At 52.5% G+C, this 25,617-nt stretch overlaps 1 protein-coding gene across 2 annotated transcripts; it reads left to right on the forward strand.

Moving 5' to 3' along the window:
• Nucleotides 1-5,016: 5,016 nt before the first annotated feature.
• TFAP2A (transcription factor AP-2 alpha) lies at nt 5,017-22,446 on the forward strand. 2 transcript variants are annotated; one of them, XM_040588712.1, is made up of 7 exons: nt 5,017-5,273; nt 9,936-10,370; nt 13,330-13,381; nt 15,146-15,377; nt 16,229-16,347; nt 18,645-18,786; nt 20,363-22,446. In XM_040588712.1, the coding sequence occupies exons 1-7, from the start codon at nt 5,223-5,225 to the stop codon at nt 20,649-20,651; spliced, it is 1,320 nt and encodes a 439-aa protein (XP_040444646.1). In that variant the 5' UTR covers nt 5,017-5,222; the 3' UTR covers nt 20,652-22,446. The 2 variants fall into 2 exon arrangements, with proteins under 2 accessions (XP_040444646.1, XP_040444647.1); XM_040588713.1 differs by lacking the exon at nt 5,017-5,273 and adding an exon at nt 8,578-8,646.
• The last annotated feature ends 3,171 nt before the right edge of the window (nt 22,447-25,617 follow it).

The raw sequence follows: 25,617 nt of genomic DNA on the forward strand, positions 1-25,617 counted from the left end.
CCACAACGCCGGGCTCTGCAGCACGCCCAGCCCGTGCCCTCCTTCCCTGGGCTAAAAAAACCCGTAGGGATGAGCCCGATGCCAGCCCAAGGGCTGCCCCGTACCCCCCAAAATAGCGGCTCCCGCCCCGCAGGTGGGCTGTGCTGGGGCCGCCTCTGCCACGTACCGTGGGGCAGAGCCGGGCTGCGCTGCCCGTGGAGGTTTAACCCTGCGTGGGGAGCGATGGAGGCAGGGAAAAGGGAAAGGTCCCACCGGGAGGACGACAGAAACGCGACACCCAAGTTTACCGGGGACGTTTCGCCGAAGGCCAACTTCAAGTTGCATTTATTCCCCACCCCTTCCGACAAAATAATAATAATAAAAAAGTAGCACTTTAAATAATCGTTCCGGGGCCAAAACTGCCGACTCCCGGAGAGGGCTCGGAGGGGCAGGGTCCCAGAGCCACGACATCTTCGCGCATCTTCCCCATCTCCCTCTCCCAGTTTGCGCGGGGCTGTCTTTGCTGCGCGTCTCCCCCGAGCAGGAGCCTCCTCGCGGACCCAGGGGGTGGGGAAGGGGCAGGGCCGGGTAATTAAATTCCGGTGCCCGGCTAATTGCTGTAATTTGACGCTAACTGTACACCGCGGGCAGGCACTGGGAGCGGCGGTGTGCAGCGCGCCTCGCACGGCCCATTGACCGCGCCCCGCCCCGCCGCCGCGCAGGAGCCGCCGGTCCCCGCCGAGCCCGGGGCCGGGAAGAGGAGTCCCGCAGGAGCCGAGGCTTCACCTGCCCGCGGGTCTGGTGTTCCCCCGGGGCCGCATGGCTGCGGGTGCCGGTTCTCGCCTCCCCCTTCCCACCTGCCTGGAGACAGGGCCTGACCTCTCTTCTGCAAGGTCCTTGACCCCAAGCTCTTGGGCGGGGCAATGGGGTGCGCTCCGCTTCCCTCTACTGGAGGCTGAGACCAGCCCAGGACCCCAGGACTCGACTCACCACGGCCTCGTAGATGGGGGGCAATGCACCCCGACTCCTAAGAAGCCTCTAAATAACCCACACCTGGGACACGATGTCACCTTTCCCCGTCTCTGAAATGCGAAGGTCTTGCTGTGCAACTGCAAAATGGAAATTAATTTCATCCCTCCCCGAAATCCCATAGCTGGAGTACTGCACCCCCCACCCCACCCCCTCCCCCCGTGCCTCGCCCCTGGACATGAGGCAGGAGCAGTGCTCCTTCTCTTTCGGGCTGTGAAATCAGAGCTCTGCTACACCCTGGCAGCTTTCCAGGGCACTTTGGCACTTGAATCCCCCAGGGCAAAAAAAAGCACGGGCGAGGACAAGGGGTGCGGACACCGAGAGGTCCAAGGGTCACACTCTGGCAGGCTGGCTTCCCCTGGGGGGACCGCAGCACCCTTCACCCCGCACGGCCCAGCGGCCAGACCCCGGCCCATCAGGTGCTGCCACCCTGGGTGCTGCAGCCCCCCGGCCCGCGTACCACGGGCTGGGAAGACCGTCTGCATTTGGGGGGGGGCTCTTCCTTTCCCCCTGGACTATCCCAGCCACTTGCAAGCTCTTCCGTTACCCATTATCAGCCCCCCTGGTGGTTTGTCTTTTGGGGCTGCTATTATGATGATGATGATTATTACTACGAGCTGGCAACTTGCCCCCGAGGAAAACCTACCGCCCCCCCGGGGGAAGGTGAGGATGGGGGGCGCGCCTGTCCGCACGCCGGCCGCAGGCACCGGGTGGGCAGAGCTGCCCCTCGCTCGGGGTGGTCGGGGGTGATGTGGGGGGGCTCGGGGGGCAGCGAGGCGGGCAGCTGCCCGGCGGCTGCAGCATGTCCGGGAGGCTGCCCGGGGCCTGGCGGCGGAGCACCCCGGGGGGGCGCGGGGCCGGGCCGGGTGCCGTGGGAGTGCGGTGGCGGGGGGCAGCGCGCAGGCAGCGCGGAGGCAGCGCGCAGGCGCGGGCAGGAGCACCCAGCTCTTTATGGCCAGGTGAGAGAGTCCCGGCGCAGGTAAGGGGAGGATTTACCCACAGGCATCCCGGGCGGGCGGCTTGCCCTCGCAGTCCATGACCAGCAGGGCCCTGGGGACCCGGAGCCCGCAGCCAGGATGTCTATCCTCGCCAAAATGGGAGACTGGCAGGTAAGGCGACCCTCCTGCCCCGGGGGGGGTATCGTTATTTTGGGACGGGAGGCAGGGCTGGGAGCGGGGGCAGAGCTGGCGCCAGGCTCGGCGGCTTCACGGCTGCCCGTGTCGGGAGCCGCCGCCGGCCACCGGCGAGGCCTGGCCGCAACAGGTAGCGAGCGGCCGGCCGGGTCCGGAGGGGGCGAGGGCTGCTCGGGGTGTCCCGGCCCGGGGGCGAGCAGCCCGGCGCCGTGGGCAGGCGAGGGGCGGCGTGTGCCGTCCCGCTGTCCCCCTGCCCGCCGTCCTCCGGCCCGGGGCTGGCGGCCGCCGTCTCGCTGCGGAGCCCCGGGGCTGCCCCCACAGCCGGCGGGCTCCCACGCGTGGCAGGGCCCCGCCGCGCCTCGGGGAAGGGCCGCGGGGCCGCAGCGTCGCTGCGAACTCCCACTCGAGCCCGTCCTGCGGGAAAATGGAGCTGACGGGTTGGACCAGGCGCACCGGGAGGGTCCGTGGAAGCGCTCCGCGGGGTGAGCCGAAGGGGCAAGCGGCACCCAACAGCGAAAGGGCCGGGCGGGGAAAGCGCGGCCCGCCGGGGCCTCGCCCAGCCCCGCGGACCCGGGGGGACCCACTGGCACCACGGGCGAAGCGACACGTGTGGAGTCCCGACGGCTGCCAGGCCGGGGGACGCTAGGGGGTCCCCATAGCCCCTATAGCCCGCCCGCTGGGCTGGGCGGCCGCGCTGCGCCGGCTGGGCGAGGAGAAGGCGAACCTCCCTGTTCGGGCACCCCGGCTTTCATCGCCAAAACCGACCCCCCCCCAGCCCCCAGGACCATTCAGTTCCAGGCGGGAGCCCAGCTCCTGGTTTTGCTCCCAACTTTTCGGATCTCTCGACTAAGTCTTTCTCCCGACCACCTTATTTAATTTTTTTGGGGGTAGCAGTAAGTCATCGGAAAAAAAAATAAAGGGGGGGGGGGGGAGTGCAGTAAACAAAAGTATCTTTTTAATTGTTTTTAAAGTTAGAACTGGCGTCTTTTTATCAGGTCGGGGCGAAGAAACGATCAAACCAGGATTTTTATTTTTTTTATTTATTTCACTGAATCAACTCTTAGGTAATCACTCTTATGGGCTATCAGCCCTGAAATCTATTCCCGACTTTTCCTTACACCCCGGCCCTCCTAGCTCCGGTTCCCCGGCGCTGCCCCCCGCGCCGTGCCTGGCCACAGGGCCCGGCCGGGGACACCCACCGCCCGCTGCCCGTGCGGGTTCCCCGGGGAAAGCCTCCCCCTCCCCACCTGCCCCCGCACCCCAGGCCCGGGGCCGAGGGACGGGAGGGGCGAGAGCCGGGAGCCCCGGGCGGCTGCGGGTGGAAAGCTGTCCCGGGTGGGAGGCTCTTGCTGCCGGGCCGGCTCCACCAGGGCTGTGCCAAGGGGCGATGGGCCCCTTCGTTACCCTCCTCCCCTCCTCTTTTTCTCATCACCCACCCCAGCCCCCCCGGGGCATTAACTAGGCTTAATCTGCCAGCTCTATTTGAACCTAAATGGGAGTAAAAACAACAATTTACTCTCCTGCCACTTGCAGACAAAAGCGCTGGTAAAAAAGAGCATCGGGGGGTGGAGGAGGGGGGAAGGGGAAAGAAAAAAACTATTTTGGGGATGTAGAGATGTGTGTGTGGAGGAGCAGGCCCGGGAGCCTGGGGGCTTTGCCGCCCTTCCCGGCGTGGGGACGCGTGTGCCGTGCCCCCCCCCCCAGGCCCCCCCGCGGCGTGGAGGGGCCGTTCGCTGCTGCAGGCAGTAAATTTTCCTCCGACGTCGGGGGGTGGGGTGGGGGTGGCCCCGGGAGGGTCTCCCAGGCCGACAGGGCAGGTTTTGCGGTTGGCAGAGGGAAGTTTCGGGGAGCGGCAGGGCAGCCAGGTGCTCGCCCCGCGTGGGGATGCCCGGCTCCGGGGGACGCCTGGGGGGCATGACGGGCGTGGGGAGCCGCGCCAGGCCCGACACGTCGGCCCCGCGGAGAGGACAGCGCCTCGGCGTTAGGAGCGGCGCGGGATCCGAGAGGAAAAAAAGAAGAAAATCGGGGGAAAAGAACCCTTTCGGTGGATGGATCCAGGCTGGGCACCGTGGGGAATGAAGGAGGAGAAGGGTGGAAAAGCAGCCCCCCGAGAGGGCGGGCTGAGCGCTTGCATTGTTAAGCAAACGAAGCGCTCCACCTAAGAAAGTACCAAAGTTTTATGATGGTCATTGTTTTGTCCCTTTGCTCAAGTGCTTGCAAAAGACGGTTTGCCTCCTGCTACATTCCCATTACCGCTCGCCCACTCCTATCTGGGAGGTTATATGGGGTTTGTTTGGGTTGGTTTTGAAGACCCATAGCCAGCAGAGCCGAAAAGAACGAAATAGTTTGCAAAAGAAAGAAGCTTTTCAAATATCCACCAAAAAGATCAAATCAAATGCAGAGGGCAACAGAAGCCTCCGCAGACTATAACCTCGTTTCTCCTCGCTTTGGTTTCTCAAAACCCGGTGGAAAAAAAAACCAAAAAACAAACCAAGTGTGGGGCGAGAACGCCCCGGGGTGCCCTCATGGCTAGCCCCAAACTCTGCAGATGAAGGGACGGTCGCCTCTGGTTTCGCTGGCCACTTTCCTTCCCCGCTGGTGGGCAGAGGCGTGGGGGGAGCGGCGGCCGATGAGCCCCGCTCCATCGCCTGCCCGCCCCAGGCAGGGCCCGCTGCCCCCCCCCCCCCCCCCCCCGCCCCGTGCCGGGTCTTCGGCGGGTTGGAGAAACCTTTTTTCTTTTTTTTTTTTTTTTTTTTTTCCCCCCTCCTTTTTTCTCTTTTTCTTTCTTCTTCCCCCCCCCCTCTTTTTTTTTTTTTTTTTTCCTCGCGGGTCCTTTCTACCTGTGTCCATGGCTGCAGGTTGTTGTGCTGGCGAGCAATTGGGCTGTTGTTGATATGCTAATGAGGCGATTAGGCTGTGGGTAAAGAGCTGGAAAAGGGAAAAGTTTCCACCATTAGAGGGAGATCTCCGAGCGCGGACGGGAGCTGCAGAGCCTCCGCCAGCCGCGCTCCCCACGCCGCCCCGGCACCGCCACCGTAGGGAAAGGCAGGGAGAATCAAATCCTCTCTCTCACGCCAATCCATGAAAATGCTTTGGAAACTGACGGATAATATCAAGTATGAGGAATGTGAGGTAAGCGCTTCCCCCGGCCGGGGTAGATCCCCGGCCCCGCAGCTGCGAGCGGGAACCTGCAGCATCCCTCCGTCTCTCAATTTCGTTTAGGAAAACTTCTGCTCCTTCGCCCGGCTTCCTTGTGGTCCTGCAGCTGGAGAGGGGCTGGGGTCCTTCCCCAGGAACTTCGGGGCTTGTGGAAACCCGGCTTTGTCGGAAGTGTATGAGGAAAGGCAAACAGGATCCAGCAGCAGTCTGGTCTATAGGTAGATCCTGCGTAGATAAGGCTCTGTAAGACGCTACACTCATCCATATGGATGCATGACTGAAATGGATGGACGGATGAATGAATGAATGAAAGGGCAAAGAGACAAAGGGAAGAGAATTATTCTTACACGCCAGGTACCTGAGGCATCCCGGTAAATTGGCTCAGGACCGACGCTTAAATTCAGCCTTTTCGATGTAGCTGCGGGTCGATTATACCGAGCTGCACAAATTTGCAAGGGTCAGCTGCCGAACTGAAATCACGGGTTTGGGAGCAGTGTTCCCCCAGCCTCGTAATTTTCAGAGCCACACTCTCACGGGTTTGAGAAATAATATTTTAACCGCTTGGAAAAAAAATTAAAATCCACCTAATTTGGTCTGGGAGCCGTTCAGCAGAGATTGTGTGCGCGCATCTCTGTGTCTGTGTGTGCATCCATATTTTTAGAAAGAGGCGAGTGTCTTTTAATCTGACAAAAAGGAGAAGAGGAAAAAGAAGAGCGATGCCCAGGACCCCATGCCTAGTCTCAAACCAACGAATACCATTGTCACCCGTTTCGCAAAAGTTGCCAGTGCGGTGCGTTTAAACCTCTCAATAAAGGACTCCACTTGGCAAATGAACGCAGTTATTTGGTCGTGACCCACGCGGGAAGGTTCCCCCCAGCCTGGCGGAGCCTTGCCGACATGCATGTCTGGGACGAAGGGGGGCCACGCTCTCATTCGACTCTGCCGCTGCTTTGGGCGATGCTTGTAGCTTAGGAAAGGGACCGAGGACTCGCCAGACTCACCGCCGACTAAATGGTTTTGGTGGTTTATTCCCGGATCGAGGAGTTTGGGATAAAATCTGCCTCCTGGTGCGGGAGCTGAGCTCTTAGATCCACTCGCTGGCGGATGCTTGATTTCTAGAAATGAGTTGATAAGGGTGTTCTGTTTGGTTTTGGTTTGGGTTTTGGTTTGTTTTCTTGTTTGTTTTTTGTGGTGCTTTTTTTTAAGCTGGAAAAAAATAGAGATACATATTCCTCGGCTGGATTTCGGGAGGAAAGCGTGTCTCTCCCCCTCCCTCCCACCAGGATCGGTGTTCAAGTGTGCACACGTGCGAGCGTGTGGATTTCATCGCAAATGGCTTTTGTTGCCTTGCGCTAATGGGACTTCGCACCGAGGTGCTACCGGCCGCGGGGGGAGCAGCGGCCGCTCCGCCGTAGCCCCGCTGGCTGTTGTGCATGCGTGTGCGGTCGGCTCTGCGCGCTCTCCCCGGGCGCGGATGCGAGGGGACTTGTAGGGAGGATGGTAAAGAGGGTGGCTGCGCCCTGATGGGGACGGGACCTGCCTTTAAAAAAAAAAAAAAAAAAAAAAAAGGGAGGGGGGGGGCCTGGAAGCACTGCTGGCCGCGCTGAGCGCCCGGGGGCCGGGAGCGGGCGGAGCGCGGGGCCGGGCGCCGGCGGCGCGGAGGCTGCGGCGGGGCAGCGGCGGCGAGCGGAGCGGTGCCGGTTTGAGGGAGTTGTTTGGGAGTTGCACAGCCAGTCCGACGGGTTGCGCCGGAGCCCCGGCTTGTCTGGGCCGGGTGAAGCGCTCGCCTTGCCTCTTTTCCCGGCTCCCTCTTCCCCCCCGCGTCCCCCCCGCCCTCCTTCCCTCCCCGCCTCGTGCCTTTTCCCCCCGTCTTTTCCCGGATCCTGCGAGAGGGGGGCCGCGGGGAGCCCGGCGGATGCTCCTTGGGCTCCCCAGCCCCCCCACCCCGGGCGCCCGCCGGCCTCGGCGCTGGGCTCGGACTGGAGGAGGAGGAGGAGGAGGGCTGACACCCAGAAAGGGGAGACACCCAAAAAAAACTTTCCCAGCCGGTTTCCGGGACGCGGGGCACGGAGGCGAGCCGGCTCGGCGGCGCGGGGCGGCCGCCGCGGGGGCAGCGGCGCGGGGAGCCCCTCGGCGGGGCGCCGTCGAGGCATGGACGGGGCGGCGGCGGCGGGCGGCCCCGCGGAGCCCACCCCGCGCAAAGGCGGCGGCGCGGCCGAGGGCGGCAAGAGCCAAGCCGGGAGCCAGCAGCCGCTCTTCTCCCTGGGCTTTGAGGCCGGCTACACGCAGCAGCCGCAGCCCGAGGTGCGCCCGCGAAGGACCGCGGGGCTGGGGGGCATGGGGAGGCGGCGGCGGCGGGGGGAAGGGAGGGGAAGGGAAGCGAAGGAAGGGGGGATCCCGCGCCCCCTCCCCTCTCTCCTGCCCGTCTCTCCCACCCACCCCACCCCCCTCCGCACCCCCACCCCCCCGCACCCCCCGGCTCCCACCCTCTCCCTCTCTCCGGATCTCTTTCTCTTTCACTTTTGCATGCCCTGCAACCTTTTAAAATGTTGCCCCTTTCCTGTGATTCGTCAGACGCAGCAGCATGTCCCCCCTCTCTCTCTCCCGCTCCCTCTCTCTCCCTTTTTGTCTCTCTCTCCCTCTCCCTCTCCCCCATCTCTGATTAGATACACTGATTCTTCATTCAATGGACGTCATTTAGAACAGGCTCTGCCTTGAGTTGCCTTCTCGCTTCACGCTCGATTTCCAGCCATTCTTCCCTTATTAAGTGTTCGTGTAATATTAATAGTCATGAATATCTGCTATTAGGAGTCTCCAGGAAGGCAGCAGATCTGTTATTAGGAGCTCAAGTGAAGCAGCAGCTAAGTCAAAGGAGAAAAAGAAAGAAAGAGACAGAGGAAAAAAAAAAAGGATTAAGAAACAAACACACACACGCTAAAAACAAAACAAAAAAAGGCAAAAAAAAAAAACGAAAAAAAAAAAAAAAGCAAAACAAAAAAAGCAACCAACTTTGACTCCTCACACCACGCCAGGATAGAGCGCTCGCCTTGGCAACACCCGATGAAGGGCAGCAGAGATCGGTGCAAGTTCTGATGGATTATAGTGGCGCGCCCGCGGTGCAGGAGCAGCCCCGGCGCCCCGGTCCCGCCGCCCGCGCCTAGCGCCGGGCTCCGGCCGCGCTCCCTCCGCGCCCGCGCCGCGCCCGCACCCGCGGGGCTCCGCCGGGGGTTGCGCGTTTCGCCGGTCCCTTTCCTCTGCCTTTTTTTTTTTTTTTTTTTTTTTTTTCCTACCTTGACTTGTAACCCCCGACTCTTCGCAGATGTTAGTGCACAGTTTTTCGGCTATGGTGAGTTGCTTCACGTTTCTCTCGGAGGGGGTTTGGTGTGTGCTGGATGTTGCTATTGTTGTCGGCGGTGGCGGTCGGGGTTTCGCACTCAGCTTTCCAGAGAGGGTGTTTTTTTTGCTTTTTCCTTTCCTTCTTTTTTATAAAGTCGTTGGTGTACCTTTTTGGTTCCCCCCCCCCCCCCCTTCTCGCTTTCTTTTTTTCTTACCCACCCCCCCCTTTTTTTTTCGGTCTGCTTCGCGCAAAAGGCAAAAGGCTTTGCTTGGACCCTACCGCTTCGATTTCTTCACCTTGCCACCTGCAAACGGGATATTTTCAGGTTTCTCGTTTCCCTTTTTCGGGATCGTGGCTCTTTCCCTTGAATCCTCCTCCTCCTCCTCGGAGGCCATACCTTTTTCCCCGGACATACCTGTAGTCTCTTCTTCCCGGCTACCGGAGCCGGCCGAGCCGTGCCGACCCAGCCGGGCGCGTTTCGGTGCCGCTGGCCCGTCGGGACGGCGGGACTCGGGGCGGCGCTCCCCCCCCCTGCCCGGCACATTCCTCCGCTTCCCCGGCGCCTCGGCTGCCGCCGCCGCCCCCTCCGCGCCGAAACCGCCCGGTGGCGAGAGGGCAGCTCGGCCAGGCACCGGGGCCGCTCTCCCCGTAGGTGGGGGGCCGCGGCGGTGCCTTCGCCCCCAAACATTTGTAAAACTCGCGGGGGGGGACGACCGGTTTGTTTAGAGCCTGTTTCGGCGTTTGTTGGTAACAAAATGGCAGTGGGCTTGGGTTTTCCAGGGTTTTCTTGGGATGCGTTGCCGGTAATCCTAGCGACAGTATTTGTCTCGGTTCTAGCCAGGGCCAGCGGGAGGATTTTGGGTCGTGGTAGAATTACGATTTTAATAATACCTGCTTATGAATTATTCTTTTTATTTGCGGGAAATACCTGCTCCTGAAATGCCGGGGCGCGATCTGTCGGGAGCACACTCTGTATCGCCGCAATGTTTTATTAATTATTGTAAGCAGTCCTGTTATAATTATTGCTGTTATTGCTGTTATCATTACTGCCGTTATTATTACTGAAAAAGCGAGACTGCCTCTTAATTGCGTGCGAAGGGAAATGAGAGGCAGAGAAAGCCTCAGATCTGCTCTCTCCACCTCGGAGCGGACGGATTGCCCATCTTTGCCCCATAGGTGAAATTCGCAAGTCGATTTTGAGGAGAAACAGTTTGATATTATCTTTGTTTTTCTTTTCTCTCCCTCCTTCCCCCTCCCTCCTCCCCCCCCCCCGCTCCCCCGCCGCCCCCCCACCTCAGGAGCGCCACGACAGTACCAGCAATGGGACAGCCCGGCTACCCCAGTTGGGGACCGTGGGTCAGTCTCCCTACACCAGCGCCCCGCCGCTCTCCCACACCCCCAACGCCGACTTCCAGCCCCCCTACTTCCCCCCCCCTTACCAGCCCATCTACCCCCAGTCTCAGGACCCCTACTCCCACGTGAACGACCCCTACAGCCTCAACCCCCTCCATGCCCAGCCGCAGCCCCAGCACCCAGGATGGCCGGGACAGAGGCAGAGCCAGGAGACGGGGCTACTTCACACGCACCGGGGTTTGCCCCACCAGCTCTCGGGGCTCGACCCACGCAGGGACTACCGGCGGCACGACGACCTGCTGCATGCCCCGCACGGGCTGGGCTCGGGGCTGGCCGACCTGCCCCTCCACTCCATCCCCCACGCCATCGAGGACGTGCCGGTAAGCAAAGGGGTTGCCCCCCGACCCATTCGTCCCCCGGCCCCCTCCCCGCGGGAGCTGAACTTCGAAGGGGGGAGGGGAGGGAGGGGGATCCCCCTCCCCCCAGAAAAAAAAAAAGGGGGGGGGGGAGGGAATAAAAGACACCCCCCCGGGAAAGGCGAAGCCCCCACCTAGAACAATAGGTTCTCGCAGCTCGTCCCTGCGCGACGCCTCCCCGCTAACGTGCCCGCTAAAATATAAATAAATCAAATTACTGTCATCGTTAACAATATCTTTCCTTCTCAATGACAATAAGCTGTTACGATTGGAAGAATATATAATATCACCACAGGGCCGTGCATATGGGGATTTCTCGCTGCCTTGGGAAAAACACGAGTCTGAAACGCGAGATCTCATTAAATGTCCTCCCAGGCAAACGTAAAGGGGGAAGGAAAAAAAAAAGAAAAAGTGGGTGAAAGTGGCCTAAGAAGGAAAAATCGGTTTCCCGTGATTACAGAATCGGCATCTGGGATAACGACATCCAAAGTTGTAAGAGGGTACCGGCAGATCCTCTTCTCTAAAGGAATTAATTGACAAATCAGGCAAGAGGTATACTAAAACGCTGCCGCCTCCCTTTAGCAGCGGTGCAAAGGGATGACCTCATAAATCATTAGCTATAGGTTATCAAATTCGAGCCAGACCTGCTACACCCTAGATTAAATTAAATGTTGGGAGCCTATTGGAGGATGCATTATTTGGGGGACCTAATTCTGTTATCGATAAATAGAGATTAAAAAATGATTTCTAATTAAGCATGACATTAGCGCGTGGGCTATTTACAAAGCAAGCCAGGGCTATTGTTCGGTTAGGAAAGTGGCCTTATGCAATGTGATAGGTCGTGATCAAAGTTCATGTTTCAGGGTTTCTCCCTGAAAATGGAATTAGAACATGGCAATAAATTTATTAAAGCCCACAGAGCTTGTGCTGAGGGACTAAAGCTGCTCGACTTGCAGGAGGAAAGAGGAGGGAGGGAACTGTGGTATCTGGATGTGATTTTTGCTGAAATGCCATCCCAAATTACAGGATCAAATATTACAACAATATATTTGCTGACAGTTTAATGAGTACAGTTTCGTGTTGCAAGGATAATGTTCAGATGAACTTACCTATTTTTGGGGGTCATTTTGAAATCTTTTGTAAATTATACTCGGGGAAAATAGTGAATTTATTACAGCCCTCATCTGGCTAAATTAGCCACAGAAAATTGCTGGTTATGTTTAGCAGTTTTGCAATAAACGCATACATTTCCCAAAGTGGAGGATTTAGTCAGCAATTTGGATCCGTTAAAAGCAGGTCGATTCTTTAAACTTGATATAAAATAACATGAAGGCAATAGTAAGAATAAACTAATTTGTTGACTGCAAGCCCCTGATTGCTGTAGGAGGAACATGACCTAAAATATTCTCTTGAATTCTCCCTCTCCTCAATTGTGCTCCATGGCAGTGGGCTGATTCGGGAAGCCTCCTCTGCAGATCTATGAATTAATAGCATTGCTATACTTCGTGAAAACCAAATGCCATCTGGTTTAAATCCTTAAACCAGCCCAGCCATTTTTTTTCCCTCTCTCTCTCTGTAAAACTGAATCAGCAGGCTGCATGAAGGAAAGCATAAAAATAAGAGGATGTATCTTCTCTAAGAATATTTTATCTAGTTATGGAGGGAAAAAAAATTAAAAAGCCAACAACAAAACAACCAAACTGCCCTTTACAGAAATCTAGGTCGGGAAAGAGTCGTTTTTGAATTTTTCTGTTGCTGCAACAGTTAACCTTTAATAAAAACGACCGCTAAATATTTAAGAAAATCAAGTAGACGGTGAAAATTATTTAATCATAAATATCTCTGTGGGATTTTAAACTTAACAGTCCTCCCTGTATGGAATATGTGTAGAAATAACACAAATAAAAGTATTATGCCACACTACATTTACTTTATGGGTTTAGGGTGCATGCATAAAGGGATCATATTTCCCCATATAGTTAAAACACAAGAACTGCAGCAGTAGTCATTTCTGAACATTTCTCAATTTAATTATACTTAAATCCAGAAGCACTTTAGGCAAGTTACAAATGAGAGCATTGAGTATAATAAAACCTGTAATAAAGCAACTTAGTACCATCCACCCGGAATCATTGAGATCAGGCACAATTAACAGGAGCATAAATCCAAGACAGAATGGAAAATGTTAGAATCAGTATTATTGTTGGACAAAGACTAGAGAAGGAAGTAATAGTTTTTTAAATGGTAATGCCTGGGTTTTGTAACGATTGCGAAATCTTCTATCTCAGCAGCACTGGTGTTAATTTGTAAACACAGCCAGACATTATATTGCCTGTCAGTTTTTGGAATTAGAAAACATGATTTCATTTGACTTTCTAATCACGTCGTGGCTCCGCCGCGCGAACCCCAGCTGTAGCCGCGACCGCGGAACCTGCGAGGGGACAATAGTGGGGGGGCGCGGGGTGCGGCCCCCCCCGGCTCCGCACCGCTCCCGCTCCTTTGTGCTCTGCGCCCGCAGCGGCGGGGAAGGGCCGGGCCGGGCCGGGGCCGCTTCCCGGGGAGGAGGGGAGGGAAAAGAAGGGAAGGGAGGAGAGACCCCGCAGAAGCTGGAGGCCACTCGCCAGTCGGGCTCGGCCGGGCAAGCCCCGGGGGCGTGGGGGTGGTTTATTATTTTTTTCTATTTCTTGGGGAACGGGGGAAGAGCGGGGAGGGATGCAGGATTCCTCCCGATAAAGGAAATCCCCCCAAATCCCGTGTTCCATCCCCGTCCCCCCTCTCTTCCCCAGCAGGATCTGTTGTTTCCCTCCTCGCAGCTTGCCTGGGGAGGGGGTACACAACTTCCCCCCACCCCATCCCAACCCACCCCTCCCTGCCTTTTGTTGTGGTTGTACATTTACATCCCTGCCTGTTCCTTTTGTTGCAGCACGTAGAAGACCCCGGTATTAACATCCCAGATCAAACTGTAATTAAGAAAGGTAAGCCGTTTTGCGCATACCAAACATGTCGTCACAGGCTGGGGACTGCTGGCGGGAAGGACTTACCCGCCCCCCCCCCCACCCCCCCCAAGCCCCCCGGCCCCGGGCTCCTTCCTTTGGCACGTACTGTTGGTCAAAAGGGTGGAGGCAGAGAAAGAAAACGGGCGATGCGGGTTGAAAACTGCCCTCTTAAATGGCCGCGTTTGCCGGGTATTTTAATTATTGTTGTCATTAGGGAGGAAAAAAAACGTTAGCAGATGATCTAGAAAATCCGAGCCGGTGTTTTAGTGCATTAGCAAACAATTCTGTTTCATGGTTTGCCCCTTGCATCGGGCTGAGCGGCGGGGTGTAATCGTTGTTGGTAAACTGGGCTGTGAAAGAGAAAACGTTGTTCCTCCTTCTTCGGGTTTTCTTATTTAAATCACGGCGGTGACGAGGTGGGCTGTCGGGAGAACGAGGGGCGAGTTTCTGGAAACTGATGGCTGTCCGTCAGGGTGGTTTGGTTTTCGTTGGCTTTGTGCGCTTGCTTCATTTGGAATTGAATTGCTTGGATGCTGGTCCTCAAATCGTACAAAATATTTATGGCGTGTTTGCAATCTATTTCCTTTTCCCGTCTTTCTTCGGAAGACCGAAAGATTGGGAAAGGTGGCACAGGGCAGTTTGCAAAGGAGGTTTGCTTGGTGGAAAGCGGTCGGTTTGCGTTTGGATCCTCTGTCGGGAGCTGCTGCTGGAGCAAAATTCGCGGGGCTGAGCGGGTGGTCGCCGGCTGCTGCCCGCGCCGGGGGGTGCCACGGCCGTTCGGCCGCCCGGGACAGGGGTACCCTGGCCGCCACCGGAGCGAGGTGCTGAGCAGGGCCGCTCTCCTCTCTGCCAACCCTAATCGCTGTGCAGCCAAGGAGCTCAAAGTTTCATTCCCCCCCCCCCCCCCCCCCCCCGGTAAAGCCTTTGTCACGTCAAATTAGATGTGCAAGGGATAAATCTTAAGAGATGCTCTTTCCAAGTCGACATGATAATTGGCTCTTTTATTAGTAATCTCAAGAGTTCGTTTAACTCCTGTTGTATCTATTAGCCTTCCCAGAGCTATTAATGTCACAAGTGATCTATCCAAAAGGCAGAGAGCCCCCCGCTCGGTTGGGCCGTGGCCCGGGCGGAGGAGGAAGGCAAAGGCGGCCGCGGACCCGCCCGGGACCCGAGGCCAGCGGGCACCGCAAGGCAGCCGGCGGGGAGAGACCGGGCTCCATCCCGGTGCGCGCCCCGCCACCGGGGCACACGCGTCCCGGCTCCGCGCCGCCTGACGGGTTTCCACGTCAAAAGTTGCGCGCTGGGGAGGCGGCGGGGCGGGCGGGCCGGCGCCGTCCCGGGGGGAGCCCGGCGGCGCGTACCCCGGTGCCACCCGGCTGCTGCCGCCGCCCCCCGGGCGCTGCCCGCCCTCCGCGGCAAGGGCGGCCGGCGGCGCCCGCGGCGTGTGACACGGCCGGTGCTGACGTGCTTTAACAGCCGCCAGCCCCCCACCGGGCTGAAGGCGGGGGGGGGCGCAGGGTCGGAGTTTATTTTGTTTTGTTTCTTTGTTTTTTGTTTTAATTTCTTTGCTGCGGGTCGAGGGTCTCCCCCTGCTCCCCCCGGCTAGCCGAGGGCTGCCCCGCCGGCCGCACTGCCCTCCGTAGGCGGTGCGGGACCGGGGCTGGCGCGCCGCGCCCCCCCTCCCGCCTCCCCGGCTCCCCGCCCGCTCCTCACCCTCACCTCCCTGCTCCTCCCTCCCTGCAGGCCCCGTGTCCCTCTCCAAGTCTAACAACAACGCCGTCTCCTCCATCCCCATCAACAAGGACACGCTCTTCGGCGGGGTGGTGAACCCCAACGAGGTCTTCTGCTCGGTGCCGGGCCGCCTCTCGCTGCTCAGCTCCACCTCCAAATACAAGGTCACGGTGGCGGAAGTGCAGAGACGCCTCTCGCCGCCCGAGTGCCTCAACGCCTCCCTGCTGGGCGGGGTGCTCCGGAGGTGAGGGGCGGGGGAACGCAGGAGGCGGGGTGGCGGCGGCGAATAACGCCCGCTGCCGGGCCGAGCCGGGCCGTGCCGTGCCGGGCGGGGTGTGGGAGCACGGCGACAGCCCACGCGGGGCGGCGGGGGTGGGGGAGGGCGTGCGGCGCCCGCCGCTAGGGGGCGGGGCAGCGCTGCGAGGCGGGGGCGCTGTAGCCATGGCAACGTGCTGGTGTGCCCCCCTCCCCCCCCCCACCCCGGCAGGACCCGTGTCTCCCCCCTCCCCGCGCCATGCTGTCCCATCAAGGGGGTGACCCCCCTACACACCACACCCCCAGGAGCAGGGAGGCTAGTGGTGGGTGCTCCGCCATGGGCACCCACCCCGCCACCCACTGCCCTGGGCCTGCGGCCTCAGCCAGGCAATTACGCAGCACCCGGGTAGGGAATAATATCCACGATTAATTAAACCAGCTCCCACCTGCACGGCCCGGCTCCGTCCGGCTCTGCCGAAAAGCCGCAGATGGGCCGCAGGGATTAGCGTGAGGGCGGCCGTGCTGCGCGGCGGGAGCGGGGTGAGGCTGGGCCGCTGCCCCGGCGCTGTGAGGAGAAGCTGCCCCCAGGCCCAAGGCGCCTCTGAGCTGCCCCGCCAGCTGGGGGCTGATCCGGACCTCAGCGAGGGCCCCTGTTGCCGAGACATGGAGCCATCCAAAGCCCCGTCCCTATGTCTGAGACAGCTTTCAGCTGTGCTCGCTCTTCAGCCCCCCCCAGCACCCCCACCCCTGTACCCCCTTGGCGGGAAGGCGATGGGTCGGGGCGATCCGGGCGGGAGCCGAAGCCAGCCCTGTTTCTCAATGCCTGTCTGTGTGGACCAGGGCGAAGTCTAAAAACGGAGGGAGATCTCTGAGGGAGAAACTGGACAAAATAGGATTAAACCTGCCAGCCGGGAGGCGTAAAGCTGCTAACGTCACCTTGCTCACGTCGCTGGTGGAGGGTAAGTGACTCAAAGAGCGGGGAGGGCTCCTTTGGAAAATGGCCTGTTGCTTTTGCCTGATGGGAGAAGTTATGGTGTTGGGTTGGTTGGTCGTCCTGTCCCCCCCCTCAAGTCAGTGCTGCTTGTTGGAAATTGGAAGGGTGTTACTTTCTATGCCTTGGGGAAAAAAATGTTAAATGTCTGCCATTGCTTTTTGTTTTAACCCCAAGTGGGCTTCCATGAGTCCTGCAGACTCAGCATTGCATTCTACCATGTATTTGCTTTCAAGGCTATGAGCTAGATGTTTTCAAGGCCCCGTCTTGCTCCCTTGTTCAGGTGAGCAATCCCTCCCCAGCGTACCCGGATCTCGTTGGGAGCAGCATGGGCCAGATCACTGCAAACAGGGGCTGTGGGCTCAGTGCTGTACAAGACCCCTGAACATCCAGTTGGAAATTGCGGGGAGCAGAGCCTCGTAATGCTTCACTGCTGTCCTTCTGCCGCAGGTGGACAGCCAACCAATTTTAAATGTCAGAAACTGCAGCTACTTTAAGTATGTTCTCCCTCCCAGCCTGCAGCCACGTAACAGTAAATCATTTAAGTCTTCTGACATCTGCATTTGAGAAATGCGTGACCATTACTTCCTGAATTCATTTGGGAATCCTTGACCTCAGCCATGAATTAATGGTGTCCTGAAAGCCTCAAAGTTGCACCCCCCCCACCCCTTTTGGTTCTCATTTTCAGGACACGTGTTCCCTTGGCTATATTGTTCTTTTCTCATTTGGCCAGAAAAGGTGCAACTTACTTTTAAAGCCTTGGGACGGCCTATGCTGTTAGAACTGGAAGGTGGGAAGCTCAAGAGTTTGCAGTCATTTAGTTTTCAAGCAGTTGCTGTGTCACACTGGCACAAAGTAAGCCCAAGACCAGCAAATAGATCCTTCTCCTTTCCCCTCACTTATTATGTGCATTTTAGACCAGTTCAGTCTGCAAAGTGCTTTTAAGCTCAGCCTGGGCTGTGCAGGTTTAACTTAAGTTTGGTTGTGTAGGAGGAAATGTGTTGCTTTGTTTTGTTGTCGCTTTGCATTCTGCAAGAAATGTTTCATGTTCAAAGGGATGGGGAAAGAAGCGCTGCGCAATGCCAGGCTTCATTTTTTTAAACATCAGGATTAGTGGCTGCACTATATTTATACTGCGTGAAAATTACTGTGTCTTCGTGTCTTTGGAAAAGCTTTGCAATTGCATCGATGCACTGTAGTAAAAAATCACAAGGGGAAAACTTGTAAAAAGTCTAGATTTGGTAGATACTTAACATTATTTGTGATGTTAATGAATATGGAGAAGGTTTTATGGTAATCTATTGTTCTGTTTGGCTTTCACATACAATGGCTTTAAAAGGATGATTTTTTTGAGAAACAAAACTAGAGGCCTGATCTCCAGATAATTTAGAGATGGTGGCTAATTTTGGGGGGGATGATAGCGTAAACATTGCTGGGGCTTTGAGTCCTGTAGCGATGAGACAGTTTCTAGAGTACTGTTATTGTTTATGATCCGCTCCATTTTATGGAAACAAGCTCACTGGACTGAGGCTTTGAAGCTCTAATTGGCGCATGCGTTCTTCCGGAGCTAGAGCTAATGGCAGGAAGCCCTGCAGTAAAAACCAACTGGTTCAGGAAATTAAAACCAAAGATTTGAAAATCAACAAAACAGACAGACTCGGTGGAATGACCCTAAAATTCTCATGGTTAATCGTTTGGGGGTGAACATATAATTATATGCGATCAAGTTAAATTTTAAACACTTAGCTGTTTAATGCATTTTATTTAGAAGAGCTCTAGGAGTAATTATGATCAATATTAATCATTGATGCATTGCAAAAGAATATAGAGACGGGGCTGAGGCGAACAAACATTTCCAGAGTCAATAGCTGTAAATGAAATGTACCTAAATGGCTGCGTATAGGTATGGATATGTAAATCTAAGCACACATACTAGGTGGATGGAGCCTGCCTGTCTAAAAGTATCTGTTAGTCAATGTAAACTTTACAAATTTTTTATGCGAGATTTCACTTGTAACGATTGTCATGAAAATACACATTTGCATTGCCTTGACTGAAGCAGAGAAAACTCCTGCAAGATAAGATGTGATTAGCATTTCTTACCTTACCTTTTTCAAAGAAAGTCCAAGCCTTTTAGAAGAAAAGCCCGAGTAGAATCTAGTGCCTTTTTTTTTTTTTTTTTCCTAATGGATTTTTGCCTCTGTGCTATGTGTACTGATGAGCTGTGTGTTTCTTTCCCATCCCCACCCGTGCCTCCCCTTTCAGGAGAAGCAGTACATCTAGCTAGAGATTTTGGGTACGTTTGTGAGACAGAATTTCCTGCCAAAGCAGTAGCTGAATTTCTCAACCGACAACATTCCGATCCAAACGAGCAAGTCACAAGAAAAAACATGCTTCTAGCTACAAAGTAAGACATTTACCTTCCTGGCATGTTGCTCAGAAGTCAGGGGAGGGCAAATAACCTGGGTTTGGGGCTTTTATTTGTGAGCATTTGCCACATAGCCAGTGGCTGATAGTTTTGCACGTTGTGAGGGGGTGTATTTGCTCTCCTGCTATAGGAAAACTCTATAACCCAGCTTGGTTTCTATCAAGTCGGTTCGTGCAGATTACCTTGAAAGCAAGTCGTGAAAATTGTGGGTGGATGTTTAGTTAAAGAAAAAGCAGTAATTCTTCAGAGCAAAACATTTCCTGGGCCTTTTCACTTAGCTTATCAATTTAAGTAGAAGGGGAAGGCTTCCCATTGACAGTAAAATAAAACTGGCACGTTAAACTGATTTCAGTTCATTAAAATCGGCAATGGTTCTTTCTGCCTAAGCAGCTCTGTTACTTAGTGAATATGGGGATATTAAAAATATATTTTAAATGACAATCTGTACGCAGTTAAAGTGCTAGTGGAGTTTATCATTGGTGGTGCTGCCTAGACTTCCAGGTGGTGCGTGAAAAGAAAATGATTGTTTTGATATGTTTGCTGGAAATTAAAAGGGTTGTTTAGTAGCCCTTAATTACCAATGGAGGTGTCACCAAAGGGCACAGTGCCAGAGGACGCAGGCAGAAGATGGGAGCCGCTTTATGACTGGAAGACATTAACATGGGTTTTAGAATACAAACTGTTTCAACACGCCTCTGAGCTCTCTTGCTCTAAGGTGTGTTATTTCCCCAACCATTTGTGCAGGGAGTGGATGATATAACTGAACTTCTGTGCCATGCCTTTGTAGCCTTTCTTCCCACCTCCCTGGAAGGAAATTTCCAGACCTGGGTTAGCATCAGCTTTCCCCTCTGTGGGAAGGTCCCTTTGGATTTGGAGATGTAGACGTACATGTATAAATGTTTCAGAATATCCTAATTTAAAGCCTCAATTCCCCTCTCTGCCCTCACTCTTTGTTCCTGACAAACAGCCGCATTTTAGCCTTGTGCAGGAAGAGGCTCGTGCCTCTTTCCAGTTCAAAGAAATAAAATAATAAAAAAATAATCTTCCAAGACATGGCTAAATCCCTGAACCTCCCTTTAGATATTGCACCCCATCTATTCCCTTCTGCTCTGCTTGGGAACTTTGAACTGTGTATCTGCTCCAAAACCCAACTGGGCAGGAAGGATGGGTGTTTGTGGGGAGGGTGTAGGGGGCTGCGATAAGGGGACTGGTGGGGGCAGTTGGGATGTGTGGGTATCTGTGTGCCTGTTTGCCCATGCGCTGGCTGTAGCTGGGGCGTGATGTGTGTGGCAAGCGAGGTGAAGGAAGAGGTTTGTGCGTGCTGGCAAAGTGTGAGAATTAGGGGGAAGGATGTGTAGAGAGAAGAGGGAGAGGAGAGAGAGCGGGGCGTGTGTGCACTCGAGGGCAGCAGCCCCCTTGATCCAGGGGCTTGTGTAATCTAGCAGGGAGAATGCACAGGCTTTGCTGCTGCCAGTGATGGTTCATTTCTCTCCCTCTGTCTTCCCCTCCCTCCCTGCCTCCTTCCCTCTGTCTCTCTGCTCCATTTGTGCTACAGACAGATCTGTAAAGAGTTCACCGACCTGCTGGCTCAGGACCGATCTCCCCTGGGGAACTCGCGGCCCAACCCCATTTTGGAGCCGGGCATCCAGAGCTGCCTGACCCACTTCAACCTCATCTCGCACGGCTTCGGGAGCCCGGCGGTGTGCGCTGCCGTCACTGCCCTGCAGAACTATCTCACCGAGGCACTCAAGGCCATGGACAAAATGTACCTCAGCAACAATCCCAACAGCCACACAGACAACAGCACCAAAAGCGGCGACAAAGAGGAGAAGCACCGAAAGTGAGGATTCCCCCCCACATACACTCCTCTCCCTCCCCCCTCATAGCCCATCGATCCATTCATCTCCCTCCTCCCTCTCCCCTGCACCCAGCACCCCAGGCTACAGCAACAGAATGAGCATCCTTCTGCCAATCCTGTTCTCTGACTCTGCAGGACTGCTCAGCCCTCTCCCCACACCCCTTCCCAGCATCCACATTTCCATTTGCTCCCTCTTAACTTCCTCCCCTCTCCCCGCTGCCACCATCGTTTTACCCCAGTTTGGAGCCTAAGAGAACAGAACAGGGGGACGGAGCCAGCAAAGAAAAAAAGTTCTGTCTTGAGTTTGTGAACTTTTTTTTTAAATAAAACAAAAGGAGGAAAAAAAAAAAGAAAACAAAAAAAGAAAAGGACTTTTTTTCTAAAAATATATAAAAAAATTAAAAAAAAAACCAAAAAGAAATAAATAATACTTAAAAAATTCTATGAGCTTCACCGGACTGAATCACCACCTTCCCTTACATAAACTTCAGTTAAGATTGTAGCCATATTAAAAATGAAAAAAGCGATAAAGGTACAGCAGCAACAGCAAACAGACAAAAGGCAAAAAGGACTGATGACGTTTTATCAGTATTGTGAATAAACTTGAACACAAAACACAAGCAGTTCCATGTCATATCTTCAGTTGTAGAACTTTTTCCTGTCCAAGGTAAAGCGACCAACTTGAACTTTCTATTGCAACACGATTCACGGTTATTATATAAGGGAATCAGTGTTCATGTATGTATATATTTATTTATGTGTAATTTAATGGGAATTGTAAATATGGTGAGTCTGTTTTAAGCCTTTTTTTATTTATCTGGTGATCTCGTTTACCTCTTGTTTAGTGGGTTTTAAATCTTCCCCTCTTAGTTCATCATGTGGTTCATGGTACTTATTTAGATATCAGAGGTTTTTTGGGGGTTTTTCTCTGGGATTCATCATTTTTAGCCCTGTTGTAGCATGTTAAAGGCGACAATGAAGCAGCTGAACAAATAAAAAACCATGAATTTTTATATATAATTAGTATGACATTTAGTTTCTCATTGAAGATAAAATAAAGTGATGTTGGACCCTGGCAAGGTTTTTAAACATGTTAGTGGTTTTACAACCCTTATGTGTTGTGGAAAATGAAAGAAGTTATTTTCATCCACTGTCCTCCTCCCGAAAGCACCATCAGAGCAATAAATTAATATTGTCTTTTAAAACAAGATTTAGCTTTTCTCTCCTTTTTTCCCCCTTTTTTTTTCTTTCTCCCTTTCTTTTGTTTTTCTTTTTCTCCTTTTTTTCTTTTTCTTCTTTTTTTTTTTTTTTTTCCCAAAGAACTTTAAACATTTGGGACCACCTGGTATCCTGTATTTCCACTGGCCATATTGGAAGCAGTTATAGTTGTATTGTATTGAGTTGTGCCGGCAGTAGTTTCCATGCCTATCAATGTATCATAGTCCTTTGTTGCCCAGATAAATAAATATTTGATACGCTTTATGTCGATTTTTTTATTCAGTGGCTGTCTTTACCCAGGCGTATTTTTGTTCTTGGCAGTATTTTTTATTCAGTATGGTTACAGTAATTGAGTTTAACTCTCCCTTGACAATTGCTCCTTGCAATAAGCAGCTGAACCCATTGTTTCCCTCAAGTATAATAAAAACTTACTTTCAACTTGGAGTTCAGAGCAGGGTATCATTTAGATATTCCACTGAGTCTGTATTCAGACAAATGACACAATAAAGCACAATGTATTCTTTTGGATAAAAAATTGTCTGTACTACTAACAAAATGACACACTATCTTTTCTTTAACCAAAACATAGTTTTATTTAAAAAATAAAGTTTTATTTTATTTATGTTGACCTCTAGGTTTTTATTTATGTTCATATATAGCATGCAGAATTATAAGCCTATAAAATTTTGTACATGTAGTTGTCCTAATGGAGAGCAGAGATTAAAAAAAAAAAAAAAATCTTGAGAAGGACATTTTCAAAAGAATAATTACCGAGCAAATACCGAAAATTAGGTGCTATGAAAAAACCTATATACTGGTGAATCAGAGCTGGGTGCTCCCTCCCCCTCAAGAAAAAAGAAAAGCTCCATAGCTGATGCCAACAAAATCATCTCACGGTTGTGAACTTTAGTGAAATCTTGCAGGAGACAGATTATTTCTGATTGATGGTTCGTGTTTTAGTGGAATGCACAGACTGACATTTTGAGATGGTTGTGTCAGTTTATAAGGGACTGAAATTTTTATCTTGAGTTTCTTCTTGTGGAAACCAGTTGTAAAATAGGGAAGTTTGCTTTAAAAAAAAATGGAGTGCACGTCTTGAAGATGGGCTGTAAAAACATGCGAGAATTCAGATTTTGACTCTATTTTCTTTGGCCCAGGGTGTAGGTGAAGTCGGGATCAGGCTGGATTATATTATATTATATCATAGGAGAGGAGGTTAATGCATTTTAGAATGTAAAGGCATTTTAAAGAGATGGTCTCCTTTAAGTGCTGATGATATTTTGGTGGTGGTAGCTGATTTTTCTCTCTTTCTCTTTCCTGCCCTCCCTGACTCGCTCTGTCCCCGTCCGTCCATGTATCGTACCCCCCCCCCCCTTTTTTTTTTTCTTTTCTTTTTGCTCAGGCAGAAATTGAGGAGGTTAAGAGGGAGGTGTTTACAATGAAGCTGCAAAGAGAATTAACATTTGCTCATATATTTTGACGTTTGGTAGGGCTGGTGAAGCAAAGCATTAGATAAAGCCCAAGATGTTTCATTTTGCTTTGGTAATCTACTTATGGAAGGCAGTGTAAAATCAATCTTGCCAAGCAGAAAGAGAGTTGGTGGAGTCTAAATTCTATTTTCGAGAGCCAGCCAGTTTATAAAAATGGTGAATATTTTTTTCCCTATAAATTGAAAGTGGATCTTTTGAATGCAAAGCTGCAATTGTTTTAAAAACAGTTATTTATTATTTCCAAGAGAGACTGGTTAACTGTAAAGTAGATGTAACAAAATAATGAGGTGAATGAACCCTAACTGTACATATTCTTGACATAAATGAAATGCACAGTATTGTAGCAGGTGAAGTGAAGCATTGTCTATCAGGGCTGTTTTTCTTGGCTGCATCTCAGATTGTGTGTGGGATCCTAACCTCAGGCACAATAGCATTCATAAACAGCAATACATTGCTGCTCTTTCTACAGCAACACATAAATACTCATTTTTAAACGAAAACAATCTTATTAAATACCATTCATTCATATCTGGATTTACAGATGCTTGTTACTTTTTGAAACCTGTACCCAATATAATCGTTTTATACTGGGCAATGTATAAAGCAGTCTTATGCTAGAACATTATAAGGTCATAATAAATAATGTTTTAAAGATATAATTAGCTACTTTATGCTAGGAGAGCACATTTTAAGTATCCTGCTGCTGCATTAGCAAGCCACCAGAAAACAGGAATGAAATGACCTTGCATAGATTTCTTTATTACTATTATTTCTAAGGCAGGATTTTACAGGCGATAATGGAAATCAGACTAGCTTTGGTTCAGCCTCCTCTGCTGTGACCAATATGCAGTTACTAAAATGTGCTAATTACTTTAGCATTCTTTGGATGCGTTTTTAACGTTGTGATCAAGGCACAGCAGTGAAATTCTAGGTCATGCTTTTATACACTAAACAAAAATCTGCTATTTTTTCCCCCCCCAGACTGGCTGAAATGAGGGTGAGTGGTGGCTGAATGTTAGACCCTTGCTGCCACACTAAGCTAATTCCTCCATGTGAACCAAAATACAGCTCGGTGCTCTTTCGCCGTGAACAAGGACAGCCCTCCTCTTTGTACCATAATTTACCCCACCCTCCAAAAATCAAATATTAATATAATTTGAGATTTAACTGGTGGAACAGCCATCAGGACAGCAATGCCCCGCAGCTGAAATAATATTTAAAATAGAAGGGATTTGACATTTGAGAAGTCAGTGGCTTGAAATACCCAGTTGTACTTAGCTAATTCAGTCCTTAACCTCTGGTTTCAAATAAATCAATTACAGTCGATTCCACTTCAGTTCAGAAGTGCACAAGGTTTTTAGTTAATTGAATACATTTTATTCACTTGCTAGGAGTATTCATTTATCCAAACCCTTACATTTAAAGGCGATTTCTTTATTGTCCATGATAAATTCATGCGTAATCAGATCAGCTCCTTGTTTGTTTACTTGTCTTCTGCCTCGCATTTAAATTCCAGAATGTGCACTTCCCTTTCCCTGCTTGGTACGTGCATGTCTCAGCCCAGACCAGATTCCCAGAGCATCAGCCCTCGCGTTCGCAAAGTGTAGCTAAAGTAACAAATGCCCTTCCGATGGGGAGCAACGGGAATCCCATTCTAGCTAGTGAGGGCAGAGTGATTTAAACCAGTTCGATAATCAAATGTGAAAGGTTGGGAGCGTGAAAAATAAATGGTGCCTCTGATTCTGTCCTGTGCACCTTTTCTGAATCGAAGGGCTACATGTCTGCTCCCTGCCCTGCAAGTGGCTCTTAACTCTTAGGGTGGATTTGGAGCCGGCTCGGTGTTGGTGGAAGAAGATTTTTGTTGAGCACTGGGTGCTGGAGTTGTGTCACTGATCCACTTTGAACAGATATTGATATATGCTGTACTTTGTGTGTGTTGTTTGCAGAATCCTGCTGGCGTTGGTTTGCTGTTTTGGAAAGGAAAGGGGTTAATTAGCGTCATTATCAATCACTAATGCTTGTCTAACGTGTCCAAAGAATAATCAAGTTAGGGGACTGCATGAAGCTAACATCTGCTTCATTCTAGCTAAAGATTTTTCCCTATATCGTTCAATTATTGGAAGTCCACACCGGTTTAAGGCTTTGTCAGGGCCATAAAACAGGGTCAGATCGTTAGAAATCTAGAATGGAGTGGGAAGTGCAATATAAATAACAAATGGCTTCATTATTTGAGTTACAGGTGCA

This window comes from Falco naumanni, chromosome 3 (genome assembly GCF_017639655.2).
Source record: "Falco naumanni isolate bFalNau1 chromosome 3, bFalNau1.pat, whole genome shotgun sequence".
Taxonomy (NCBI): Eukaryota; Metazoa; Chordata; class Aves; order Falconiformes; family Falconidae; genus Falco; species Falco naumanni.